At 39.4% G+C, this 26681-nt stretch overlaps 4 protein-coding genes across 4 annotated transcripts in view; 1 reads left to right on the top strand and 3 right to left on the bottom strand.

Moving 5' to 3' along the window:
* Nucleotides 1-251: 251 nt before the first annotated feature.
* CBG17315 lies at nucleotides 252-9044 on the bottom strand (the record flags this gene model as incomplete). Its single annotated transcript, XM_045239125.1, has 24 exons — nucleotides 252-474; nucleotides 521-619; nucleotides 666-859; nucleotides 886-1095; nucleotides 1144-1316; nucleotides 1362-1878; nucleotides 1956-1964; nucleotides 2097-2254; nucleotides 2301-2417; nucleotides 2440-2905; nucleotides 2962-3179; nucleotides 3227-4624; nucleotides 4675-4766; nucleotides 4816-4918; nucleotides 5217-5616; nucleotides 5663-6552; nucleotides 6598-6828; nucleotides 7178-7238; nucleotides 7287-7356; nucleotides 7422-7491; nucleotides 7543-7678; nucleotides 8408-8651; nucleotides 8699-8936; nucleotides 8984-9044. 24 exons carry the CDS (start codon nucleotides 9042-9044, stop codon nucleotides 252-254), a joined length of 6378 nt encoding a protein of 2125 aa, XP_045096165.1.
* A 2514-nt stretch (nucleotides 9045-11558) lies between these two features.
* CBG17314 lies at nucleotides 11559-19108 on the top strand (the record flags this gene model as incomplete). Its single annotated transcript, XM_002643909.1, has 22 exons — nucleotides 11559-11670; nucleotides 11751-11831; nucleotides 12732-12894; nucleotides 12975-13060; nucleotides 13125-13315; nucleotides 13506-13667; nucleotides 13716-13772; nucleotides 13820-13888; nucleotides 14741-14863; nucleotides 14918-15031; nucleotides 15078-15278; nucleotides 15326-15564; nucleotides 15624-15844; nucleotides 16104-16270; nucleotides 16326-16498; nucleotides 16541-16726; nucleotides 16774-16873; nucleotides 17270-17665; nucleotides 17710-17795; nucleotides 17840-18048; nucleotides 18741-18896; nucleotides 18945-19108. Coding segments are annotated over 22 exons (3456 nt in total), but the record flags the coding sequence as incomplete, so codon positions are not given.
* Nucleotides 19109-19252: 144 nt separating this feature from the next.
* CBG17313 lies at nucleotides 19253-21785 on the bottom strand (the record flags this gene model as incomplete). The annotated part of the gene is made up of 9 exons (XM_045239124.1): nucleotides 19253-19376; nucleotides 19417-19546; nucleotides 19600-19672; nucleotides 19726-19863; nucleotides 19969-20106; nucleotides 20620-20712; nucleotides 21313-21489; nucleotides 21534-21698; nucleotides 21744-21785. The coding sequence occupies 9 exons, from the start codon at nucleotides 21783-21785 to the stop codon at nucleotides 19253-19255; spliced, it is 1080 nt and encodes a 359-aa protein (XP_045096164.1).
* Nucleotides 21786-22274: 489 nt separating this feature from the next.
* The window catches only part of Cbr-hpo-34, a gene marked incomplete at both ends in the record, with an annotated part of 7650 nt that continues 3243 nt past the window's right edge, over nucleotides 22275-26681 (bottom strand). Inside the window, 6 exons of the mRNA XM_045239123.1 lie at nucleotides 22275-22436; nucleotides 22495-22602; nucleotides 23090-23337; nucleotides 23381-23438; nucleotides 24222-24430; nucleotides 24659-26660. Of these exons, the coding sequence (XP_045096163.1) occupies nucleotides 22275-22436; nucleotides 22495-22602; nucleotides 23090-23337; nucleotides 23381-23438; nucleotides 24222-24430; nucleotides 24659-26660 (2787 nt within the window). The remainder of the gene's footprint in view (nucleotides 22437-22494; nucleotides 22603-23089; nucleotides 23338-23380; nucleotides 23439-24221; nucleotides 24431-24658; nucleotides 26661-26681) is intronic.

Genomic DNA, 26681 nt, shown 5'->3' with positions numbered 1-26681 from the left:
CTGTGCCAGAACTATGACATCAAAAAATATATATATAACTCTAAAATGAAAAAGTGTATTTGATGTTTAGCAAATTGTTTTGAAATCAAGCTGAAACTTTCTTGAAAAGATTCGAACCACTTCAAGTGTGTTAAAAGAAAAAATCATTGTCAAAATGGGACAAGAAGTACAAATACTTTATTGAGACATTTGTTTTAGTTTTAGTGGCAAAACAGGAATAAACAAAAAAGAAAAAATGAAATTATCATAAATCAATAATTGCAGAAGTTCCAGCGCATGCAAGACTGTCCTTGAACAAAGTTGACTCCGTAATTCATCAAGTCATGATAGTCTTTAGCATAGTAGAAGCATCTTGGAGAAACCATATTAGTCAGCTTGTCAGATGGCTCCATGTCCAGAGCAACAACAACAACTTCATAAAGTCCGGATCGTTTGATGGAGCGAATAAGTTCAGATGGATCAGGATCGGTAGGGCTGGAAATAGGGAATTTTACAGTTTTCAAGTAGCTTCGGATCTCACTTTGTGTTAGTCACATAGACAAGAACATGTCGAATGTCGGCACCAGATCTGTATCCTTGAGCTGGCGTACTGTAGTAGTTGAGAGCGTATTCCAATCCTCTGAAAAACAAACAACTTGATCTGATCATAATGACATTGAACATACGAGGTAACATTTTGTCCTGGAAGTCCCACATATGGAAGTGAGTACAAAAGCGAGGAGACAATATCGAATGAGTTCTCTCCAGCGTTGTACGAGAATCCACCTTGAACCTGGTCATAGAGCAAAAGAGATGCAACCTGGGTCAATCCTTGGGCATAGTTATATGGTTGCATTGAGGTTACAGCGAATTGTTTCAACTAAAATTTTTTTTAAAGTTATAGGCAATAAAAATATGGCTCACGATTGTGTTAGTGATGTTGGTATCCTTGAGAGAGCTGTCAATCATGAAAAGAGTATCCTGTTTGACTGCCTGGAGATCACAGTTTGCTGGTGGTGGTGGAGGTGTTGGACGGCCTCCAACAGTGCTAACGTAGAAGTTTCTTTTCCAGTTGCTTCCAAATTCACTGCTTCCGTAAATGATCACATAGTAGCTCTGAATGATTAAAATTTGAGAATATTAATGACAATTCGAAATTCTTACATCATAGTCGAACGAGTATGGAGTCGTTGCATACCACTCGTAGCTACACTCGGCGTCACGTCTTCTCATCTCTGTAGTGTGCATCAATCCAAATCCTGGCATCACGATTTGGACATATCTTACGATTCCATTACCAAGACCGTTTGCATGAACCACAATGGTGTTGTTCTCCACTGAAAATTCAGCAAAATTACTTTCTAAATTTTTTTATAACTCACAATTTACTGGTGCGTGAAGAGCGGCGTCGTTGGTGGCTCCATTGTTACCATCAGCAGCAGAATCCACAAATCCAAGGAAGATTTCAAGACCAGATCTTCCACGGACGGTAGCGAAGCAGTTGTTTCCTCCAGTTCCGGTAAGAAGAATACGGTAGGTTCCAGCTCGAGTGGCTCCAGTTTCATTTACTGGGAAGATTCCGATGTAGTTGGTGTCAGAGCTAATAATATTGTCAGGAACCGTCAACTGATCACCAGATGGGTCGAACACCTTGATACTCTCCAGAAGTGGATGATAGAAGTCAATGGAGAACTCGTACATCTCATGTTCAACTTGGAAAATGATCTCGTCGTTCTGGCAGTTTCCATTGGAAGCGGCAATGCCTCCAGAGGAATAGAGTGTTGGGATGTATTGGGTGAGGAAGTTCTTGGACAATTCAACAGCGTTCATCTGTATGAAATTTGTGATTGATATAAAAAGATTGGTTGGGTTACCGTGAAAGTGTTTCCTTGGGAGTAGCTGATGATCTGGTAAAAAGCGTCAACATTCGGGTTGTTCCATCCTTCCCCACATGGAGAGTCGATGGCGGGGAAAACGAAATTGATCTGAAATCATCTTTTCAAAATATGTGAATTTTTCTAAAATTGATTTTTGGCGATGTTGAGAATTTCCAGAAGTCTAGAACTCGATTATCAACTTTCCAATCATTGTGAAAATTTTGGAAAGTGGCCACTCACATAAGCCTTCTTATCTTGAAGTTTCTGAGCGATAGATCCAACACTGGTGTAGTCTTCTGGTGACGATCTAGTGATCACGAGAATCACAGAGTTTGGTGCACTGAGCACTTCCATGTTGAGAATGTTCTTGATAACGCCGACGATTGGACGTGGGCATTCTGAAATATTATTTCTCATATGTTGTTGGTTCTTTGAAAAGCTTACGAGAAGAGCATGGTGCAGCTCCTGGGCAAGACATGGTACTGATGTTCTTAACAGCGGCAACGATATCGTCAGAGTTGCGAGAGACAGTTGGTGGGTACCATGAGTCTTGGTTGCTGGCTGAAATAATCAGAGTTGATACCATTCAAAAAAAGAAGAAAAAAAGAATTACTGGAATCAAATGGATAGAGAACAAAGTTAGTGAACCATCCTTGAAGAGTCGGGTCGTTGTTAATGCTGTCGAGCGATGCCTTCAAGTTCTTCTTCAATTGGAATATGGAAGATCCCATGTTATAAGATGTCTCAAGCATTAGAACAAGTGTTCGTTCCTTGTCATTAAAGGAAGTTGGGTATGGTGGCTCACAGTGAGCAAGTTGACAGAATTGACCGCTGAATTGTGGGACAGCAGAGCAGTCGCAAGCTCCATTCTTCTCAATTCCTCCATTCTGGCAGACTGGTGTGGAGCAAGTGGCTCCGATCCATCCAGCGCGGCAGACACAGACTCCGTTGTTGACGAATCCTCCGTTGAAGCAGTTGATGATGGTCTTGGTGCACAAAGCGTCTCCGTAACGTTCGAATGCGTAACCGTATTGATCGATTCCTGTGAACTGAAAGAAGTGAGTAGTTTGTAAAGTCTCCTAAGGTTAAAAAGTATTGAAATTACCTTGATGGAGAACTCAGAAATGGATCCGTCTGTATCGGGACAAGAGAATGGAGCCGAAATAGTGGCATAGGTACAGACGCGGTTTCCAAGTGGCAAAGAGTTAGTGATTGTTCTGTTGCTAACCAGCACAGCGTAGTTGAGTTTTCCTTCCATGGATGGCTTAGTGTCGGGGGTGTATGGCAACACTCCAGTTGGATAGGCAACGAGGTAGTTGCTGTCTGAAACAAGTCACTGGATAATAAAGACAAGGAACTCTGAAACTCACTAGATTGAATATTGGCGTAAGTGTTTGGCTTATCGTTTCTTGGATCAGTAGTGAATCCGTAGAAGACCTGGATCTCGGATTGCGAGCGAGCTTGAATTTCACAACTTCCACTGTTAGCTTGAACTGTGACCTTCCAAAGACCTCCTGGAACAATATTGGCATTCTCTCCTGGGTAGTATCCTTGTCCGTAGCGATGTTTCATGCAACCAGCAAAGTTGAGTTCAGCTGGGTCAGCTGGTTCCCATTTTCCATCAACATTCATGACGGCGTGGTTGAAAGCTGGCTTTGTTGGGTCGATACCTGGTGCCCAGTTGGTGTATCCGATCAGTGGTTGAGCAAAGTTGCCATCTGGAACATCCCAATACCATTGTCCGTTGTTGAAAGCAAGTCCAATCCAAGCTCGGTAATAACCAACTTGAGTATGAACGTAATCGTTTACATCTTGACTGTCGATATGAATGAGATAAGCCTTCTGAGCATGACAGTAATCCCAGTTGTCCAACCATGTGTACTTCTCACCTTGCAGTTGGTAGCAGTTTTGCAGGCGATAATTCCAGAAGGATCCCTCACAAGCAGCAACGTATTGATTCAATTTGAGTTCTACCTCATTGATAGCAACTAGTTCATAATCAGAGTTCTGTCCAAGAGTTCCATCTGGGAATGTGACTTGAACACTGCGAAGATCAGTTCCAATAACCGAGAGAGTAAGAGATTGAGTCCATCCATCGACTGGCATGTAGTATGATACAGGATTAAGACAATCAGGGACGTAGTATCTGTGAGAGACCGATGATTTGTACATGCTTACAATGAAGAGCATGATTTGATCGAGTTTTGTGGTCATGTACACGGATCCGAGAGTTGTTTCGGTAAGGCTCTTGAGATAGTATGGGAACTGCCCGTTGTTTTCAGCTGTAGTACAGATCGATGAACCAACTCCGACGAGATTGAGAGAGAGTTGATACTCCTGAGATACATCGAACAATTGAATGTAAGATAAGTCATTCGGGCCGGCAGAATCGGCGAAGACCCAAACAGAAGAGCGTCTTTCGGAGATGAGAGCCGCTCCATACATAGCTAGTTCGATTTGGATATCGCAATTTGGCTCGGCACCAGCGTAGTTGGTGAAATTTGCAGAAAGATTGTTAATTCCGGCAACAAAGTCGGCTGGACGATCGGAGTTGACGAGAAGGGAGTAGGTGTCAGAATTGACAGCAATCAAAATCCACTTGTTGATCCATTTTCCAGAAGCCTGTTGAATGTCACGAGTCATGGTTTGAACATTGGCAGCGATCAAAGCAACAGCGTCCTTCATTGTTGATCTGGTCGAGATAACGAAAGCAAGAGACTGTCCATCGAAGGAAACGTCTGGGTTACCGTTGATCGAAAGGCATTCGTCTGTAACAAGAACAAAGTTAGATCCCTAGGTACTACCACTTCTTTCGTACATTGTTCACAGAACGTTCCAGCAGTTCCGACTGGGCAAACACACTGTCCTCCTCTGGCGGTTCCTCCGTTGACGCATTGAATGCTTCCGCAACTAAACGATATTAGAATATACGTGTCAATCAATTTTAAGCGCGTCTTACTATTGTCCATAGAATCCGGGTGGGCAGATGCAAGTACCGTTATTAGTTGGGTCGGTCACTCCTCCGTTCTGGCACGTGTTTGGTGGGTATGGAGTGGTTGGAGCTGTAATAGAACAGTCATACGCTGCCCGTAAAAATACACGAGAACAAAAAATACAGATACCGCAAGCTAGGCACATAATTTGGAGAGTACAACAATTGGGTGATACAACGGGGTACCAAGTCAGTTAGGGGGACAGAATCCACAGTTCGGGAGTACGAAATTGATTGATAAAGGTATTTTGTACCTCCGATCTGAATGTTTAGCACCCTCTAATTGCTTTGTACTCCAACGACCCCAAAATTTTGTACTGTCTTAATTAATTGCCTGTGCGCTATTCTTTTAAAAAACTAGTGCTCACTTCCAGAACAGAATCCAGTTGTAGTTCTTTGAATGGTGAATCCCTTTCCATCATCAGCATAAACAGTGGCGTAGAACGGCTGAGACATGAAGTCGCAGAACGAGGCGGCACCAAAGTACATATGGAAACCACATCCATCACGATACTTTCCGCTAGAGTAGTACATTGGCTTCTGGTAGATTCCATCAGTGTTCACGTTGCTGGTAATGGAGATCTCAGAGAAGAGACGGAATGGATCGGCGACTTTGTTCTTGAGTCCGGAAAGTTGGGCGACAATGTGAGTGGATTGACCGAAGACTGGTTCCGAGTCACTGGCATCATCGTTGACACCCGTGCTGGTTCCAATGAAGAGATCGTATTCAGAGCGGGCTTGAACGCGGTATGAGCATGGGGAGTTTTGCTAGAAATTTTTTTTTCAGTTTTTATGATATCACACCTTAACCCACCACGTTCGAGACAACAGTAATCAAATGTTCTCCAACAACTGGACTAGGAATCTCATACATGTATGTAGTTCCACTCTCAACAATTTTCAATGCTGTATTCTTGGCTCCATTTGGATCAGTGACAGTAACTGTCAATGATTGTCCAATAGCAAGAATCATGAGCTCAGTGGTGGAGGTGTCAACGAAGAACACTCTGGTTGGAGTGGAGCAGCTAGCCAGATCATCAATCAGAACAGAGTTCATTTTGTAAGCGGTAGCCTTGATCACGTTTTGGAAAATCTGAAAAATTGAGATCGATTTTCTAAAAAGCACATTTTTAAAAAACATTACTTGTTGCAATGTATCTGTTGTAGGTCTCAAAATCAATCCACCACTGTAGTAAGAGGCATACTCAATGGCTTGGAATCCTTGGCTCATCTCATCAAATCCACAGTTGTTCTGGACAAAGTAATGAGTGTAGATTGGGTACTTCTGACGGGTGTTCATCTCAATGACAGTTTGCCATTTCTCAACATCACTAGCAATGGCATCCGTGAAGAAGTAGATAGGAGACTTTTGGTAGACAGCGACTTCAGTGAAAATTGAAGCGATTGAATCGAAAGTGGCATCTGAGCACTGTCCATCGGTGGTGGAAGCGGTGGTGATAGCAGTAAGGAATTTGGTTTGATCGTAAGTTGGATAGTAGGTGTTGGTGTACTTTCCATTGGCGAATTTCACAAGCACGAATCCCTTGTACACATCATAGCCCAATGCAGAGTTGCTAGTGAGCTCTACATAAACAGCTTGAGCAATTGCTTGAAGGTTTTGGTTCATCGAAGTGGTTGATCTTATGATAACAATCAAGGTCTTGTAGTCAGTTAGATATGGCTCCCAGTTCAATGGGCAGGTCACTGAAAAAAAATGTTATCTTCAAAATCTTCTAAAAGTAATCTAACCATCCTGGCAGTTGGTTCCGTGGTATCCAGCGGCACAGACACATTCGTTTTGGTCTGGATCTGGGAATCCGGCATTCATGCAGTTGACCTTTTCGCATTGTCTTCCGGCGAAGAGTTCTGGGCAGAAGCAGGTGTTTCCTTGATTGTTCACGTTGAGAAGAGTTCCGTTGTTGAAACAACTGGTCAATGGGGCTTGAGTGGTTGTTGGTGGGGCAAGGGAAGTGAGGTGTTCTAGAAAAGAAAATATAATAAATATTCCTTAAAATATACAAAAATGTATGTTCAGTTCATTTCCACCAATTCGATAATTTTTTGGAGTCTGGAGCTCAGCTTTCAAGTTTCCAATAACTATGAAAATTTGCATACACTAAATTTTTTGATGATTCCTAGTTTGCCAATTTCTCGAAGGAAGAAAATTCTATAAATGCAAAGTTTTCCATTCAAATCGGTTTTACATTCTCCAAATTTGTTTAAGCTATAGAAAACTTTACACCCGAGCTCGAGATTCTTGGGAATTCTCTGAATTGCAAAAAATCAAATAAAGAATACAATACTGTATGAATAATTCAAAATGACTCACGCATGCAAGCAAATCTTCCGGTTCTTCTGAAGTTGAATCCATTGGAATCAACTCCGTCCACCTGAAACCAATTTTTATTTCAATTTTTCTTTTTTCAAAATCTCCCTACATGAAAGTAATAGGAATTTCCGAATTGGCACTGCCACTGTCCAGCATAGTATTCATATCCGCACTGGTATCTGTAAACTAACTGATACGAAACATATTTTAATACTATTATCAGGAAATTACCAGCAAAACATACCTTCTTGTCAGAGCAGCACGATAGATTGGAGTCAGCGAATTTCCCTGACGGATGGTTATCGATTGAACTTCTGGAAACTTTTGATAATTAGAAGACTGTTATGATTTTCGATCTTCCTTACGAGCTGGTGCTTGTTGAGCGGCGACATGAGCCACAACGTACATTGGGACTCCATCAACAGCGGACTCTCCATATGGAGTGTCATCGGATTGTGGAGTGTAGACAAATCCTTCGGCAATTTTGAGATTGGCTTCGCTCTACAGTAGTTTGTTTTAAATAGTTTTATTTCCTCAATTTCCCTCCCTTGGCTCATTTTATTTCATTGCATTTCATATTACATTCAAACAAAATTTTCTTCTCTCCTCTTTACTACTCTAAAAATTTTACGCAGTCATCTTTTCAACAATGCCACGTTTTTCTTTTTTCATTCACGCTTGTCCTGATAAGCATAGAACTCATAAAAATGTAGGCAACTCGTTATCAGTTTTGATCTTGTTACGACGACGACATCAAAGAAAAAAAATCGAGAGTTTGTGAGGAATGTGACTAAAACTCAAAACTACAGTACTTTTTAGTTGATTTTGGGCATTTTCAGGGACCTTCAGCTCATCTGTCCAGTTTCCAATCGCTTTGAAAATCTTGGAGAGTTTAAAACAGACCTAGATTGAGAACTTTGTATTCACAGAACTTTTGGAAAATCTCATTATTTTCAGATATTTGTCAGCTTCTGAAAAACATTAAAAACGTGCCAAAAAAGGGTGTCCTTCAGAATTGTGCAAACAGCTGGAAAACTAGGAACTCTTGAAACATTCGATGAATATAAAGTTTTCAATCTAACTCTGCTTAAGCCCTTTTAAAGTTTTAAAAGTGATCTGAAACTAGACAGCCAAGCTCCAGACTTCTGAAAATGGTCAAATTGGCCGAAAAGCAATTGAAAAATACGTTTTTGTTTGTCTTATTCACTGATACTTTACAGTATGACTTACGTTAACTTCCACGATGCACTCAGTAGTTGGAATATTCTGATTGTCAATGGTCAGGGAGTAGCCACCAGATGGGAGATCTCCGAAGATGGTCAAAGCGTAACCATCTCCGCTGTTGGTGTAGGTTGGAACGAAAACCATTCCTTTGGCATCGGTCAAGTTCACGTATGGAGTTCCAGAAGCGGAAACGTGGATTTGAATTGTTTGTGAGGCTTTTCCAACGTCAGAATCCACAGGGATGTAGTATCTATAGAAAGTATGTTAAAATTAAAAAAAAAATCCAGGACCACTTACGATCCAGCACAGCTGCCCTTCAAGAACAAAAGTTCGATCATAGCGGTCTGTCCAGAAGAAGGCGCTGGATTTGAAGCAGTACAGATTGGGTTTTTACATCCATCTCCGGTCCATCCATCCTCACAAGAGCTTGCGATTCCGAGAGCAGCAAAAATGGCGCGTTTGGCTCTGACATGGAAGCTGTCTTCGCTGCTGAGGTCTGGGTAGTAGTTTGGCAAGTTTTGGAATGGAGATGAGTCTGAAATTTGGTGGTGACCTACTTAGATAGTGAATACAAAAACCAACCATGATTTGGTGCAGCTGCTACTGCAGTTACCAGTAGAAATAGAGCCAGTAAGAGCCGCATTGCGTTGGGGCAGAGCAGCAGCAAACTGAAACTGTCCTCCTATCGGCGGGTTGGACCTGTCGTTGGAAAAAATTTTATTGTTTGATAAGCCAATTTTGATATTTGTGCCGTTTAAGCGATTGCCACACTTTTCCACTTTTCCCGCCAAGAACTAATATAGCTATCAATGATGGTTATGGGTTGCACACACACGCATAACCATGCACACATGCCGCCACGACGCCAGTGACTTTCATAATCACTTTTCGAACATTTGGGTGTGGTTCGGTGATGGAAGTACATTGAGTTGATGGGGAATGAGTTTCAGGGATGGGTGAAAACGTGGCATGACGTTGGGAACCGGTAAAAACAGCAGCTGGTGATTTCTGAAAAATAATATAATCAGAATGATGTAAAGCTTATAGAGTAGCGGTCAAGAAAATATACAACAACGTATTTTTCACTTGATTTTCAACATTTTAAGAGTCCGGAGTTCGGTTGTCCAGTTTTCAATTGGTTTAAAAGTTTTGGATTGTGTAAAACAAATTCAAATTAAAAACTTCGCATTCACAGAAATTTTGAAAACGTATAGTTTTTTAGCTATTTGCCGATATTTGAAAGACGCCTATTTTTTTACGTTTTCAATGCAGAAACGGGGCAAAATTCAGTACTTTAGATTGAATTTTCAGGTATCTTTTTCTGGTTTTTGGAATTTTGAGTTTAACTTTTTTGACCGCGCAGCTCAGGTACTATACAAATTTTAAATATCTGTTCATTTAATAAAGAGGACACCGCTCTTTCTCAATATTTTGACAATTTTCAAAAGGTTTTTTCAAAGGTTTTGACATTTTTCAACAGTGGAAATAGGGCTAATTTCCAATAAACCTACCTTTATGTTTGCTTTAATAGAAACCCACCCTATCCACCCTATACGTGCACGTTAAGCTCAATTATCTCAGTTCCTATGAGTGATATTAGAAATTTAGTTAACATATAAAATATTCATAGTCATATTAACAATATTCTATCCGTTGTCAGATTTTTGACATCTCTCTTAGGAACCGAGGAAATTAAACTCAAAGCGTTGGGTGGTATTACGGTACTTTCATCACACAGACTGAATCAGAAAGTTTTGTACAGTAGCGTTAGTTTTCACATACTAATTTTTCGTTTTCGAGATAAATATGACATTTGAGCTCAATTATCTTGGTTCCTATGAGAGATATCAAAAACTTGTGAACTGATAAAATGTTGGTGGTATAATGACAAACATTGTGTTAGTTGACAGTGTTATCTGTATAAGAATTGAAATAACTGAGTTCCAAGGGCAAGTATAAGGTCTCGAGCATTCACGGTAACTTGTCTACATCTTCAACTCAACAAGAAGCATTAATGGACAAGAAAATAACTTTCAGCCCTTAAAAAAGTTTTGATCCTAACAAATTGTGGTCCTGAAAGAAAAGGGTTCACACTTTTATAGACAACTTTGGACATTCGTTGCATTTCTATACAACTAATAAGGTTCATAGTAAAGCCACATTTCTCAATTATGCAAATTTTCTTGAATGTTAACACGAAAGATTTTACAATTGCTTACATTTATGTTTGCAAACAACTAGCCAATTATCACACAAATTTATCTATCACTGAAAATATGAACACTACTGTAAATAATCATAACTTATGACACTTCTTATCACTGAAGTTACACAGCGCAAAGTCCAAAAAGCTAAACCTAGATCTTATCTACCCTTAATCGGTTTTCAAAGTTTTCCTCTAGTGTAAACTGAACTGAATCAGCTGTTCAATCTTTCTTCGACAGAGATTCTCAAACGAAAGCTCGTCTATCCTTTCCCTTTTACCCACACACACATACCGTCAACTTCTCATTTTCTCGACGGTAAGACCAAACGACAAAAAAAACCTTTAAAGAGAGGGGTGGAGTTACTGACGATATGACGATGAAGGGGAACTTGCCTTTTCGCGAAAGTTGACGGCCTCCAGTGACGCCGCACGCATTCTACCACCTTGCCTTCTGTTTGCAAAAGTCCTACGGAATCCCTCAGCGACTTCCGGTGATTCTGTCTTTTACGGATTTTTAATCACTGATCACCTTTCTCAATAAATGAGGAACGTGAAGCATGCTTGTCCGTAGAAACGTGTTTCTTTCCTTGATATTTCCACTACTATTTTTCTATGGCAGGTGTGAAGAGGAAGAAAACCATCAACCAGGTAAGGAATACTAGCGGTCTTTCCCGATCAGAAATCTTACTCCCTTCCTCAATTTTTTTCCTTTTTTCTTGTGATTTTAATCTACTTACCTGACTGTGTGTTCTCCCGTTTTTTCTTGAAGGTTAACTTTGTTTCGGGGAACTTAATTCTCGTGTATGTCTTCTGACAGCCCAGAAGGGATATCCGGAAATAATTTAATGTGTGTGGTAATGTGAAATCACACTGTTTATGATGTTTATGATTGAAGAAAAAGGCAAAACATGCAAATTTTTATGTTGTCCAGCAGGACCTACCTCACCCCCGTCATTACCACCGGATTGCGACTGTCCAGGTGTAATACGTCCTGTTTGCGGGACCGACAACGTTACCTACAGCAACCTATGCATTTTGCGATGCATTCAACGCACGAATCGAGGTACTACTATTAGCTGTTCGAACAACTTGACCCTGTCAAGAAAATGAGAGAAGTGAGATTAATGACTTGTTTTCACACAGATCTTCTCTTTTTTTACAACGGCACCTGCTGCGACCAAGCTGAGTGTGAGAATGGAGGAACGCCGTTATGTGACAATTTCGGTTAGTGTTGATAGGGTCTGGGGATCGGGCAAAAAGTCAATACAGTAAGGAGTTTTAATTAGAGATCAACGATAGGTAACAGTGTAATGTCTGTAACAAAATATAAAAGAAATCTAATTTTGTTACAGGTAAAGAATCTGAAAATTAATTTTCGTAATCAAGAATTGTTTTGCAAATTGTACAGTATCGGTCAATAAGATTAACAAAAACGTATTTTTCTTTTGACCACGCGTTTTTTGTACTGAAAACATGAAAATAGTGTCTTTCAAAAATTGGCGGATAAGTGAAAAACTAGGACACTTCAAAAAAAAAACTGTGAATATGAAGTTTTCAATCTACACCTGTTTTACACTCACCGAAGTTGTTAAAGTGATCGGAAAACTGACCGCCGAGCTCAAGACTTCTCGAAATGATCAAAATATCCAACAGTCAACTGGAAAATGCGTATTTCTATATCTCATTGAGCGGTTTTGTACATGATTTGTATGAATTTGAGAAAAACTCTAATTGCGCAAAAATCTTTTTAAAATTCGAATCTTAATTTTCGTTTTTCGAAATCGATTTCCCTTGAGTCATGTCTGACAATGGAGCTGAAAAACGTTTCATGACATGAGCTAACTTTCACAAATTTTGTTTTCTTAGAGGTCCTACAGAATTTCCCCTTTACTGCTAAAAACCTGAATCGTTTCATTTCAAAACTTGTCACATTTTGTAAATTTTTAGTTCACTTTTATTCTGTGATACAAAGCTTTAGACAATTTTTTGTTTGAACAACGGAAAAAAGTACTTATGGAGTTGTTTTAAGACTTTTTTTTGATTTTTGAAACTGAGACTTTAGAAATAATTGTTTTAATACGCTTTTCGGACTTCTTGATTTGCCTAATATTCTCGAAATTTCAGGAAAAACTCATGCCAACAATTGCCGATTCAAGCACATCCAATGCGTGATGGAACGCAGTATGGGTCTCTCAATGTTGAAAATACACGATGGCTCATGTTCGCTTAAAGACTGTAATCATAATTGCACACATACCAGTTTTGATCCAGTATGCGACACAAACGGTTCAGTCTACCGAAACCTTTGTGTGTGAGTGGACAGGGTCACTCAGAGGCGAAGTGATAAACACACGTTCCCGTTTTAAGGTTCCAAATGCGAAGATGCGAATTACAATTAGAGGGTCAACAAATTCAACTGGCAGAGGATCGAAAGTTTTGTTTGAGGAATCGAGGTGAGGGGATTGGAATGCGTGGAACGACAAACAGCTAAGGGCGTGGGTGATGTTTTTCGTTTAGAAACCCATCGATTCAAATTGGCGGGAGTGGAATCTTACTCATCCTACGCAGAAGAACCGTATGTGGACTCGACAACAAGATCACCGGAAGCAACACTACCAGAAAGAACTACAGTAGTCCCAGAGGGGTTTCTCAACAAAGCCATTGTGAAAACGGCACCAACCCCGCTTGCCAACCAGTCTCCTTTGACGGTAAGTTTTCTTTAGAAGCGGTAAAACCTGCTAGTAATCGCTTGTGTGGCAGTAGATAACATCTGGGAGAGGCCATTATTCAAAATGTACTGATGCTATCTTCGTTTACAGCATTCTTTTCATTTTTTTTGAAAACGACCAAGAGGTAAATGTAACCTTCGGCTTTTGGGGAGTTTTCGAAAAAGGGGAGACAAACAAAAATGGCAGAAATGTATCTTTTTTGTTCTTCCAGAGGAACGATCTTAATCGGGTATGCAGTATCATTGAGTGCGACAAGTCGTGGGATCCGGTATGCGACACCAGGAACCGAACGCATAAAAACGTCTGCCAGTTCAAATTCTTTGCTTGCAAGGTGACCATAAAAACGGAGAACTTCAAAATACGAAGATCCGAGTTTCAGATAAACAAAATCGACGGCAGTATAATTGACATTGCGCATACCGGAGCTTGTAAGGCGGTGAGAATGCCTGTGAGAGCGAGATAAAGTTGGGAAAAAAATTTCAGAGGAAGAGCACATGTATCACTTGTCCAAAGGATGAAAAACGGATTCCAATTTGTGATAATCAGAATATGGTGAGTTTTGATTAAACTGAAAAGGCAACATTTGATTTTTTTTGTGATTGTTTTTTTTCACTTATTTTGGGGGAAGTTCAAAATTACTTTTTTTGAAATTTTCAAAATGTCGAAAATTTGGATTTTTTTAACTTTGGAATTTCTTTTTTTTTCGAATATTCAGATTTGGGAAACTTTGGACTTCGAGATATTTTGATTTGGATAGTTTTGGAATTTCGAAATATTCCAATTGAAAGAATAGCGGAATTTGGAATTATATCGATTTGGAAAATCTCGGAATTTCCGAATATTCTAATTTTGAACATTTTGGAATTTTGAAATATTTCAATTTAGAAAATTTTCAAACATTCCGGTTTTGAAACTTTTGGATTTTAGGAATTTTGGGAAAATCCGATTTTCGAAATTTTGGAATTCCGTGATGTTCCGATTTGGAAACAAATCAGAAATTCGGAATATTTCAATTACAACAATAGTGGATTTTGAAATTTTTAAGGTACTCCGATTATGAAAATTTCGGAATTTTAGAATATCCCAGTTTTGTACATTTCGAAATTTTCTGTTATTCTGATTTTGAAAATATACAGAAATTCGGGTAATTCAGCACTTGAAAAGTTCGGGATGGCAGAATATTTTTTCCACATGTTCGGAATTTCAGAATATTCCAATTTTGAACATATCGGAATTTTCAAACATTTCAATTGGAAAATTGTTTTTAAAAAAACAAAAATCAGAAGTATTCAGTTGTTTTGTTAATTTTGTACTGCTGAGATAGATATGTCGTTTGTAACCCAAAACCCTTAAAAAGCCAAAATTTACACCAACCATCATATTTTATGCTAATCCTCATTCCAGACTCATCCCGACCTCTGCTCCTTCATCCAATTCAATTGTGATGCCCGAAACAACAACGAGGAAGAACGAGTGCTAGTTCACGTTAAGCCGTGCCACTCAAGAAGTCCACAGTTTGCCCTGAAAGTAGGTCAATTAATAAAAAAGACACCATTACAATTCAATTGGCTAATTCTTCAGGTGGAAATGTGTCCAAGGACTTGCAGTCGTGACGTGAAGCCCGTTTGCGATGAAGCCAATAACACTCATCAAAACCTGTGCCACTTTCAACAGTATAATTGCAACATGCGGAAGGTGAAATGCTTTTTTTGGAATTCCTGAAATTTTAGTATATTCTCAGTTGGGGATCCGATCACCGTACCTTCGCTATCTCCGACCATGTGTCAAGAATCGTAAAATTGATACTGCTGTTGAGAATGTGGAAATGAGAGCTTCGGTGTCCAATGTGGAAGTTAAAATCGGGAAGTCTGAGGCATCGGTAACTCCTTCAAAACCGTCCGAGAAAACTACATTTATCGTTAGTGCTCTCGAGAAAGTCATGGTAACTTTTTGTTAGAGAACTGATTTTCAGAAAACCTCGAAATTCAGAAAAGCACCACCAGCACCAGCACTCCAGTCACCACTACTACAACAACGACACGCCCCACCATGACTACCACGCAAACTGTCTCAGATGCTCCATCAACAACTACAGTAATCCCCACAACAACAGCAACAGCTACTACTACCGAAGAACCTTTTCCTGATGTTGCCTTCTTCGACTGTCCAAAGCCAAACTGTCCCACCGATGGACAACCAGTGTGTGACTCCGCCGGCAATTTACATGGGTGATTTTTTTCCAAATTTCGCCGTCTAAATATTTTTCAATGACAGATATATTTTTTAGAAACCTCTGCGAATTTACCTATTCTCGATGTTTGGCTGCCAGCAAGGGTCATCAGATACATATCGCCACTGAAGAGAACTGCATCTCAAAGGAAGCTTGCGAAATGCCATGTACAGAAGATAAGCATCCGATTTGTGCTTCGGACTTTTTGACCTACGAAAATTTGTGTCAGTTCAGAAAGCAAAAGTGTTTAGACGCAGAGCTGGAAGTTTTGTTTAAAGGTTAGTCTTTTTTTAAAGTACCGTATTTCCTCTAACAGCTTACCCAAACGGTAAACTTTGAGTCAAATTACCCTGATTCCTGTGAAAAATATAAAAAATCCGTCAATTGTAAAACTATTCATCATAATATCAGAAATGTTTTGTTAGTTTACGCATTTTTGGCATTTTGCATTGGAATTGCGAAGACCCCGCTCAAACTTGACAATGTGGGGACCCTTCTATTACGGGGTTTACGGTAAATTTATTTCAAACTTTTTAGGAAAATGCAACGAATGCCTTGATTCCCCTTGTGCTCTACCAGCCGAGAATTCACCAGACGAGGCGTTTGTCTGTTTGGAAGATCAATCAACCAAATCACTATGCGAGTATCAAATGCTCTCTTGTATTTTCGAGCGTGGTTACGGTGTGAATTTGACTGTGCAATATGTGAGTCGTTAGAAATTCTAAAATAAAAGGGTTTTTGAACGTTAAAAAATGTCAGATCGGTACTTGCTGTCCACCGGTGGAATCTTGTGATACCGAAAAACCCGACCCAGTTTGCACGGATAGTGGGGCAACATTTCTCACAGAGTGCGAGTTGAAAATCGAAAACTGCAAATTAAAGAAGCTAGACCAACCGAAGCTGGAAATCGTTTCCCAGGGAATTTGCGAAAAGTTGGATTCTATTTATTTTTTCATACATCATTTGTTTTTCAGAGATTTGCTAACAGACGACTTCTCGAGCAACCGTAATTTTCAAAAACCAAATATAGAGTTTAAAAGAGAAAACTCGTTTAATTGCTCTATGGAATGTGACAACTCTTACGATCCGTTATGTGGAACCAATGGGATCACATATACCAATGCATGCTCGTTGCAGAAGGAAATTTGTAACGCTGAAAAGTGACTGCAATTTTTAGCTGTTAAAAATTTCATTTTTCATTTTCCAGCTCATCAACAATTGAAATTGCCTATACGGGAATGTGTTGTGATACCAATTGTCCATCAGATTTCAGTCCTGTTTGTGATAGCAAAGGCAACACTCATCAGGTACTTATAATTCTGTATCATTTGCAATGTACTGTACGAGTCGAACAGTTACACAAAAACGAATGTTTTGATTGATTTTATGCTATTGTGACCATTAACAGAGGCTTGGAGCACTGCTGTCGAATTTGCAATCAATTTGAAAATTTTTGAGGCTGTGAAACAGTTATAAATTGAAAATTTTTCATTCATAGAATATTTGAATATTCAAAACTTATCAGCTAATTGATAATTTCTGCAAGACACCTTGCTGTTTACTGTAAATTGCGCGAATTTGCAAAAAAAAATCAATTTCAAAAACACATTAAAAAATTTTCTATCAAAATATTCAGCTTTCAATATCAATTTTTGTCTGAAATGTAAAATTGATGTATGACCAAAATGTGCTTAAAATTCCAGAACATTTGTCACTTTGGAATCAAACGATGCATCGCTGAGAGAACATTCGGAGACGTTTTAACCATTGAAAAATTCGAAGTTTGCAATGAAATCCAAGCTTGCAACGCGCAATGTCCCAAAGAATACTCCCCAGTTTGCGCATCAAACCAGCAGAATATTGTCAACGAATGTGAGCTGAACAAAATCCGATGTCTCGTTGAGAACAATGTGACAACTGGAGAAAAACTAGTGAAGGAGTACGATGGAGAGTGCTGTAGACTGGAAAACTGCGATTTCTCAGCATTCTCTCCAGTTTGTGACACTGAAGGAATAACTCATGCAAACATGTGTCTTATGAATCATAACGCTTGTATCCAGTTGAAAAAGTTCAAGAAGACTATTCAAGTTTCTTACCAGGTAATTACCTTATGGAAGTTCATTACAGGAATCTATAATTTCAGGGCCAATGCTGCAACCAGCCTTGTGACGAGGACGACTCTCCTGTTTGTGACGGCACCTTCACTCATTCAAATACTTGCAAATTTCGGTGGGTCATGGCCATAAAATTTTCACCAAAACAAAAATTTCTAGAATTTCTCAATGTGAAGCGGAACGTGTGAACAAAACTCTTAGCATTGCTTATAATGGAGAGTGTTGCGTACTTCCGAAAGGCGAATGTGAGACTTCTGGAGCAGTTTGCGACTCCGAAGGACAGACACATGCGAATCATTGTGTATACCAACAGAAGAGATGTATTGCTCAGAGGATAACTCTAAAAACCCTGAATATTGTTCATACAGGTAATTTTTGTATTTCTGTTAGAATTTACCAAAATTCCTTTAATAGAAGGTTACGTCTATATGTGCACTTTTATCTCAATTTCTGTCACTGATATCAAAAATCTATAAAATCAAAAGTCATTTTATGACAAGCATATTTGAGTTGGCCAGTTTTTTTAAATGTTACTCATAGGAGAATCAAGATTATAGAGCTATGTACATACCGTCAGTTTGAACTATTTTCTTGGCCCCTATGCAAGATATCACAAATGCATCAACGGCCAAAATGTTTGTAATATTATGGTCAACATATTAACAGATGACAACTTTTTTCATTTCTTTAACTGTAACCTTGATAAACTGGCTTGAAGTTAGGAAACCCTTCTATCACAGGTTTTACGGTGAGTACAGGTGGCGTGTCATACGGTATTACTTTCAACCAGATCAATTTATTTTTTGAAGCAATGGTCCTGTTAGCGGATTCAACATCGCAAAATAGGTTCACTTTGAGCTCAATTATCTTTGTTTTTGTGATAGATATCAAAAACTTGTCAACTTAGAATTTGTTTATTACAGTATCAGCGATATTTTATCAGTTGGCAAACTTTTGATATCTGTCCCAGGAATCGAGATAATTGTGCTAAAAGTGCGCGTCTAGCGTGGGCTTCTATTGGAGAAAATACGGTATTCATAAACTTATGACATATTTTGAGGAGAATGCTGCGCCTTAGCTTCCTGCCCTAAAACTGGTCAACCTGTGTGTGATTCTCAAGGAAGAACTCACGACTCCTTATGTCATTTCCACAATTCCAAGTGTATTTTTGACAAGATCCACACACAAAACACTACGCTGACTTTGGATTATCAAGGTAACAAGACCCAAAATATTTTATCCAACAAAAACTAGACGTTTTCAGGTAAATGCTGCCCTGCTGGATGCACTGACGAGCTGTCTGTCATTTGTGACCAACACGAGAACATCTACCGTAACTCTTGCTATTTCAACCTGAAAGCTTGTGAAACGTGGAGACGAACACAAGATGTGCTATTAGCTACACCCTGCCCGCTATTACGAACCTAAACAGATTCTCATATGTATAATTTAAAACGTTTTTCTTTTTGTTTTGAGATTTTTTTTTGTATTTCTCATAGTTGTTTTTGTCTTGTAAATATATTTTAACGTTTTTATTAACAAGTTTTTTCCTGATTCCTTCTTTTTTTGTGATCACAAGTTAGATGTTGTTGGTACCGTTAGCTCTATTTCTTCGTGTCTTGGACTCGAACTCCTCGATTTTACATCAAGCACTGCCAATTTCGATTCCACCTCATGTAGCCGCATGCCCAACACTCTAAAAATAATCTGTTTGATGTTATATGATGAAAAAGAACGACTTGTTAGCTCGTCGCGAGTGTGCCAACGCCATTTGCTTATCATTGCACAAATCGAGCAGAATGGTTGTAATGGCTCGATGGTCAGACTCGTCCAACTCGATTGCATGGGAGGTTAGCAGTTCGCGGACTGCAAAAAATTTTAAAATTGACAAAAATAACTGGAAGAACAATTTCCATTACTTTGTTTCATATTGATTACTGCGACACTCGGTTTTTCATCTCCTTCCCCTGCCTTTGGAGATCTGTTCAATGACTGAAACAGTGAATTTCAAGAACAAGGAGTCATGAAATGTGTGTTTTTTCTACCTGTACATTTACGGCTTCGGCCATCTGTTTGTATTTCGCCAGAGTCATTTTTATGGACTCGCTCTCCTCCTCTGCCGTGTTCAGTTTGGCTTTCAAAAACCGGTTCTCAGCCACTAAACTGTCCAAATCTTCGGCTACCTTAAATACGCCAATTAGAAAAGTTGTCAAATGTTGACGATGACACTAGAAAAAAACGAATGAGGACGGAAGTGGGAGAACGGGGGGAACAGAAAAAAAACTAACTCTTCGGGGATCTCCATTGAGTAGATAACTGAGTTCATTGCTCAGTCTCGCTACCTTCCTCTGCATTTCGTCGCGTTCCAGCAGGAGTTCTTCTTTGATACCCAGCATGGATTTTAAGTCGGATTCCAGTTCGCGGCACTGAAAAATTTTGAAATGTGAAAATATGTGTATATATATAGTACCGGTAAATAAGATATTGAAAAAACGTATTTTCAGTCGGTTTTTAGCTATTTTGAACTTTTTTCAAGAGTCTGGAGCTCAGCATTCAAGCTATCAAAAACTTTGGAAATTTTGGGAGGTGTAAAACTAGATTGCAAAATTTTCATTCGCAAAAATTTTCGAAAATGCTTAGTTTCTCAGCTATCTGCAGATTGTCGAAAGAAATCTTTTTTTTTTCATTTTTCCAGTACAAATACGAGACAGAAAAAGGTGTGTCTCAGAAATCGGCAAATAGCTGTAAAACTAGAGATATCCAAAATATTTTGAAAATACTAATTTTTCAATCTAGGGCTATTTTACACTCTCCAAAATATTTAAAATGATCGGAAACTTGACAGCCTTGCTCCAGACTCCTGAAAATGCTCAAAGTAACCGAAATTCATGAGAAAACTCGTTTTTGTATGTTATTGTACGAAATAATGTAAGACATACCTTCGTTTGCAGTTTTTCATAAGCTCCAAGCATCGCAGTTTCTTCGTCATCATTTGAAAGACAGGTCCGAACCATACCGCCCATTTTTTCAACCTGAAATTTGTTTTAGAAAATTGACTTCAATTATTTAAGCTACTGAAATATTCTGGACAGAAAGAAGCGTAAAAAAGGAACATTCTTACCAAAATAAAAAAAAATGTTTTACGAGAAAATGTCTGGAATAGGGGATTTCATCCAGTTTCAAGTGTAAAAACAACTTTTATGTTTGAAAACGTCTAGAAATTGAGAAAAAGTCATTTTTGAAAATTAATTTTTTTAAAGCGCAATTTTGGTACTGTAACCAGCTTCTAAAATGTTCAGAAATGTCTAGATAGGCCATTTTCATTTTATCCGGAACTTTTGATTGTAATCGGGGAGAACAAAGTGTTGCGGTTCCCATGTAGAGCCATTTTTATACTTCAAATTACTTTTGAAGAAAAAAACCTTCTTTTGAGAAGAACCCTGCCAGTGTTTTCATTTTTCCTTCCTAGTGTATTTTTCACCAATTTTCTAGTACCTTTCAAAGCTGAAAAATTGTTTTAAAACATTCATTTCCATCGCAATACTTTTAATCGAAATTTCCAGAATTTTCAGAACGAAAAATCGCCGACAATACAATACCGACTTTTTTTTTCAAATACAAAAAAAACCAACCTCATACTGTGCAATTGTCTGTCTGAAAGTTTTGCAATCCTTCTTCAAATCAGCTTTCTCATCCATCAGTTCTTGTCGATCACTCCTCAACTTCATATTCTCTCGTTTATATTTATTTATATCCTCAATCAAATCTTGTCGCTCCGACGCATTTTTAATTTTCATATCCTTCTCGACCTTTGAAACCACAATTTTAATTTTAAGGATTTCCTAATACTTACGGCACATAGCAATCCCAACTCCTTCTCTGTCCTTTCCAAATTCCGTTCCAATGTCTCCACTCTCGCCACGTATCCTTTTTTTTCATTCTCCGATTTCTCCAGGTCTTGTCCGAGACGAACGATGGTGTCGGTTTTCGCGTTGCATTTTTGTTGGAGTGCAGCCAGCTGGAATGAAAGAATTTTCAGAAGAAAATAAGGAATACAACTCACTTGTCGTTTCAATTCCAGAACTTCTTCTTTTTCGTCCTTCATTTGGGATGAAGACACCGCGTGGTGCGTATTAGCATGGGCTCATGAGGAGAAAAGAAGGGAAAATCGATAGTGGAGGGACGCAAGAGGACCCACTGCGCGCACTTCCCCCCGTCTAACCCTCCAAAATAGCTCCCAAAAAGGGGAAATGGATCACGCAAGATAGAGAACGTCAATTTCCGGTTTTTTATGTGTTTTGCTTGAATTTGTGTTCGTAAATGTTGAGGTTTTTAAAATAACAATTTTTTTCAAATTTAATGCACGAAATTCAGAGTTTTCTATTTTTCTTTGCCCGGAAAAGCTGAACATTTCATGAGAAAAATAATTTATTTCGAAAAAATCGCAAAAAAAATTACGGACTCACTCATACACAAAAACGATTAAAATTACAATAAAATATTCCCAACTATCCCAATTTAAGTACAAAAACTACATGGATTAAAAATCAGATAATAAAAAAACAGACAAAAAAGAAGAGTACCAATAAGAAAATTAGTGAATGTAAGCATATGGAGAAGAAGCGTATTCCGGAAGATGAGCTGGTCCATAATTTTCGAAAAGTTTGCGCATATCGGCGACATGAATCAAGTCGGTGTGCTCGCCTTCGTAGTGATCATGAACGTTTTCTTGAGTGAGAGTGGCATTGCGGGATCTCTGAAATAATTTTTTAAAAAATTAAATTTTGAACTTCAAAAATGAGAATATTGGTTACCGGAGCTGGACACACGACATTTCCACCGACAATAACTGGGCCATTGACACTGGAGACGGAAGACTTGCGAGAAGAGGTGACGGAAGAGCAGGTGGATTTACGGGCAGCCTGAAGTCAATGGAAATATAGTATCGTTCAATAAGATCTCCAACACACAATTTTTTTCAGTTGATTTTAGGTGATTTTGAGAATTTTGAAGTCTGGAGCTCGGCTTTCAAGGTTTCGATCACTTCAAAAACTTTAGAGGATGTAAAACAGACCAAGATTGAAAATTTTGCATTCACAGAATTCTTGAAAATTGCCGTTATTTCAGTATTTTGGCGATTTCTGAACGACCCTTTTTTTCGCGTTTTCAGTGCAAAATGGGCCGAAAATGGTTGTTTTTTAGAAACCGGAAAAAAGAATTTTCAAAAAATTCTATAAATGCAAAGTTTTCAATTTAAATTTTTTCCACTCCCTCCAAACCTCTCAAAATGATCGAAAACTTGACAGATGTGCTCCAGGCACCTGAAAATTAGCAAAAATCAACTGAAAAATGATTTTTTGTATATCTCGGTACTGTATCTATGTTGAAAAACAGAAAACCCTCGCTTACATTATTGATTTGAACTCCGTTCCCAATAGAAACCACTGAACTCTTGCGAGACGACTTCACAGACTCGCAGTGTGGCTGGAAGGTCTCATGAGAAATTGGGCTTCTTGGTGGAAGACGTGGGATGCCAGCCAGTGGGGTTGGTGGTGGAACAACGTGGGTGGCTCCGAAGACGTTGACGAATTCACGAACATTCTTGACGACACGGACCGATTGATGGTCTCCGTATGGATTTTGGATTGGTTGGACACCTGAAATGATTTTACAGTAATCCGCTTGAAAAAGTTATCTTACGTTGAATTGGTGCTCCGCGGACAGTGCTCACCGTCGAGGTTCGAGAATGTGGTTGATGCTGAAAAACGAGGTTTCTAGAAGTTTCAAATACAAACCTAAGATACCGAAAGTATTTTTCAGTCAGTTTCCGGCCATTTTTAACATTTTCAAGAGTCTAGAGCTCGGCTGTCAAGTTTCCGATCGTTTCGAAAACTTATGAGGCTGTAAAATACGGCTAAATTGAACATTTCGCATACACAGAATTTTTCGAATGTTCCAGTTTTTCAGCTATTCGCCGATTTCTGAAAGACACCCTGTCGTTGTACTGAAAACGTAAAAAATACAGCATTTTTTCAGAAATCGGTGAATTGCTGAAAATTTAGGAATAAAAAAATTCAGTGAATGCAAAGTTTTCAATTTTGGTCTGTTTCCCACCCTCTTAAGTTTGTAAAGTGATCGGAAACTAGAAAATCGAGCACTATACTCCTGAAAATGGCTAAGATGGTCAAAAATTGTTGTATGGGGTTGATCAGAGAGAAGAATATTGGCAATTTCCAATGCAGGAGTTTTCTAGGTCATTTGCTAGTCTTCTTAGGCCATTTGGCTAATTCGTGCAAAACATTTGTAGAAAACCATATGTGCCTTTAATGTTGAAACGATTTTCGAACTCAAAATTAGATGAACATAGAGTTCGCTAGAAGGTCATCGCATCGAATAGCCTAATTGCTAATTTTGTTCCCCTCAGCATAGAAAAACCAGCAAATTGCTGACACGCTTCTTTTTATTGCCCCCTCGTTTTATTTACAGATACTGTATATGCTCCAATCTGAAAAAAAATGTTGAAATCCCTGAAATCACTCACATGGACGGAACTAGCAACACTTGATGGTCTCGATGGAACATCGTTATGATTCTCGTGATGGTGATGATGGTGATGATGTCCACTTTGTATGGTCGACTTGCGGGAGCCGCCCAACTGCACGTGCTCACTCACTTTCTGTAACAATCTGTGTGTATTGATATCAAGCGGAAGCTCAGTGTACCTAATCAGATTGGCAGGAAGGAAGGAAACTAAAAATATGAAAAAGAGAGATAGTTGGGAAGAAGGGTGTGGTGAGGAAACAAGTTATCAGTTATCAAAAATGGTAGATTAGATGATAAAATACTAAAAAAGGAAGATAAAAAAGGAGGATAGAAAGAACAAAGTTTAATAGAATTAATAATCAGGTTGTGGAGAGGTGAAGGATCGGGGTTTGGGAACTGGGAAATGGGGTTCCTCTGGGATTCCACGAGATTTACGGTTCTGCAGCATGTAGTTGGATTGTTCATCAGGAAGTATCTTGTACGGCTTCACATTTGCATTTGTGTAGATCGTTTGAGTGGCATGTTGATTTTCTTGGTCCTCATCGTCATCAGTGCTTTTCAGAATCTTTTTACGCTGCTGGCGGATCATTTCTGTAGTGGTGCTTGTTGGCTTCTTCACAGACGGAATGTAGTGATGGTGGTAGTCAACAGCTGGCACTGGATCTTTATGTTGAACTGGAGGAACGTAGTGATGATGGTGATCATAATCAGGAGCAATTTCCTTTAATGGGACTTGTGGCATGTAGTGATGGTTTAGAGGAGCAGGATGAGAGTTGTTTTCTTTTCTAGGAATGTCTGGAATATATCCATGGTGGGTGTTGAGCTCCTGATGAACAACTGTAGGAGTCTGGTAGGATGGCACAAAATTATGTTGACTGTTCACCAAAACCTTTGAGTCATTTGCCCTTACCAATGCTGGGGTGTACTGATGCTCACGTTCAAAGTTATTCGCAACTGTCCTCTCGGCCACTGTTGGCACATAATGATGCTTCTCATAATCCACAAGTTTTACATCAGAAGGTTTGGCAAATTGGGGAACATAGTGGTGTTGATCAAACAGCTCCTTATGCTCATGTTGCTTCACTAGAGTTGGAACATAATTGTGATGACGAATATCAGGTCGACGATTACTTTCAGCCAGCATTGGGAACGTTGGGACATAGCTATGCTTCTCCACATTGAACTGTTTCTGGTGAGCAGATTTATGAACAGTCGGAACGTAGTGATGGTTCTCTGGGAGTTTTGGTGTCGAACTTTTCTCTGGAAGCTTCTCGATGAAGTTGTGACGATGCTCAATCTCAGAGGTGATTCCAGTGTTCTTTCTGACTGGTGGAACGTAGTGGTGGTCAGCGATGTCTTGCTTCTCTTCAACCTTGGCTTTGGTGACAGATGGGACAAAATGATGGTCTCGATGAATCTGCTTGATTTTGTCCTTCTTCAATGTGTCTGGGACATAATGGTGTTCTCTTTCGAACCCCCAGAAATCGTTATTGGCTTTCTTCACAGGCGGTACGTATCCGTGCTTGGAATGATCAGCATGCTCCTGGGCCTCTTGATGCTTAACGGATGGGAGATAGCCATGATGGGTGTGATCGGCGACCACTTTGCCTTCAGAGTGCTTAACAGGTGGGAGGTAAGCGTGCTTAGTGTGGTCAACATGATCTGAGCTCTTGGATCGTCTGGTAGATGGAAGATATCCATGCTTGGTATGATCTGCTGGTTTTTGATTTTCTGAAGATCTCACAGGTGGCATATAATTGTGATTCGAGAAGTCACTTCGTCCCGATCGTTGTGAGGATTGCAAAGATGGAACATATCCATGCTTCGAGTGATCCGTATCATTTTTCTGCTCTTCACGCTGCAACGTTGGCATATAGGCATGCTTGGAGTGATCAGCGTTCTGGTGTGCCTCGACTTTTTGCACTGGCGGCACATAATGATGCTCATGGATGACTTGAGCTTCTTTGATTCTCGTTGGAACCTGAGGGACAAAAGAGTGGTGATTGATGAGCTTGGGAGGAGATGTGTGACTAACAGATTGTTGGGAAGATGGGGGAAGATAAGAATGAGAAGAAGAGGTCTGCTCATGCTGGTGCTCTTTAGGTGGAAGGGCTGGAATATAATTGTGAGACCGATTCACCTCCGATACATGTTTCCGTGGGCTGGCTTGCGGCACGTAGTGGTGATCTTCGTGGACTTGCTGCGTAGCCTGCTTCGCATTTTGAACAGCTGGAATGTAGTGATGAGTTCGATCGTATCCATTTGCTTGCTCAGTTCTTCGGACCGCTGGCAGGTATTGATGCTCATGAACTACAGTAGCCTTCTGCTCCTGCTTTCTGTTGACTGGCAAATATCCATGTTTACGATGATCAAGTTGAGAATGATGAATGTGTTGTTGAACGGCAGGAATGTAGTGATGATGATCATGAACATTCTTCTGATGTTTTTCCACAGCACG

Source organism: Caenorhabditis briggsae (assembly GCF_000004555.2).
Source record: "Caenorhabditis briggsae complete genome, chrX, whole genome shotgun sequence".
Taxonomy (NCBI): Eukaryota; Metazoa; Nematoda; class Chromadorea; order Rhabditida; family Rhabditidae; genus Caenorhabditis; species Caenorhabditis briggsae.
Note: the sequence above shows the minus strand (reverse complement) of the source record. Positions and strands in the feature narration are given on the sequence as shown.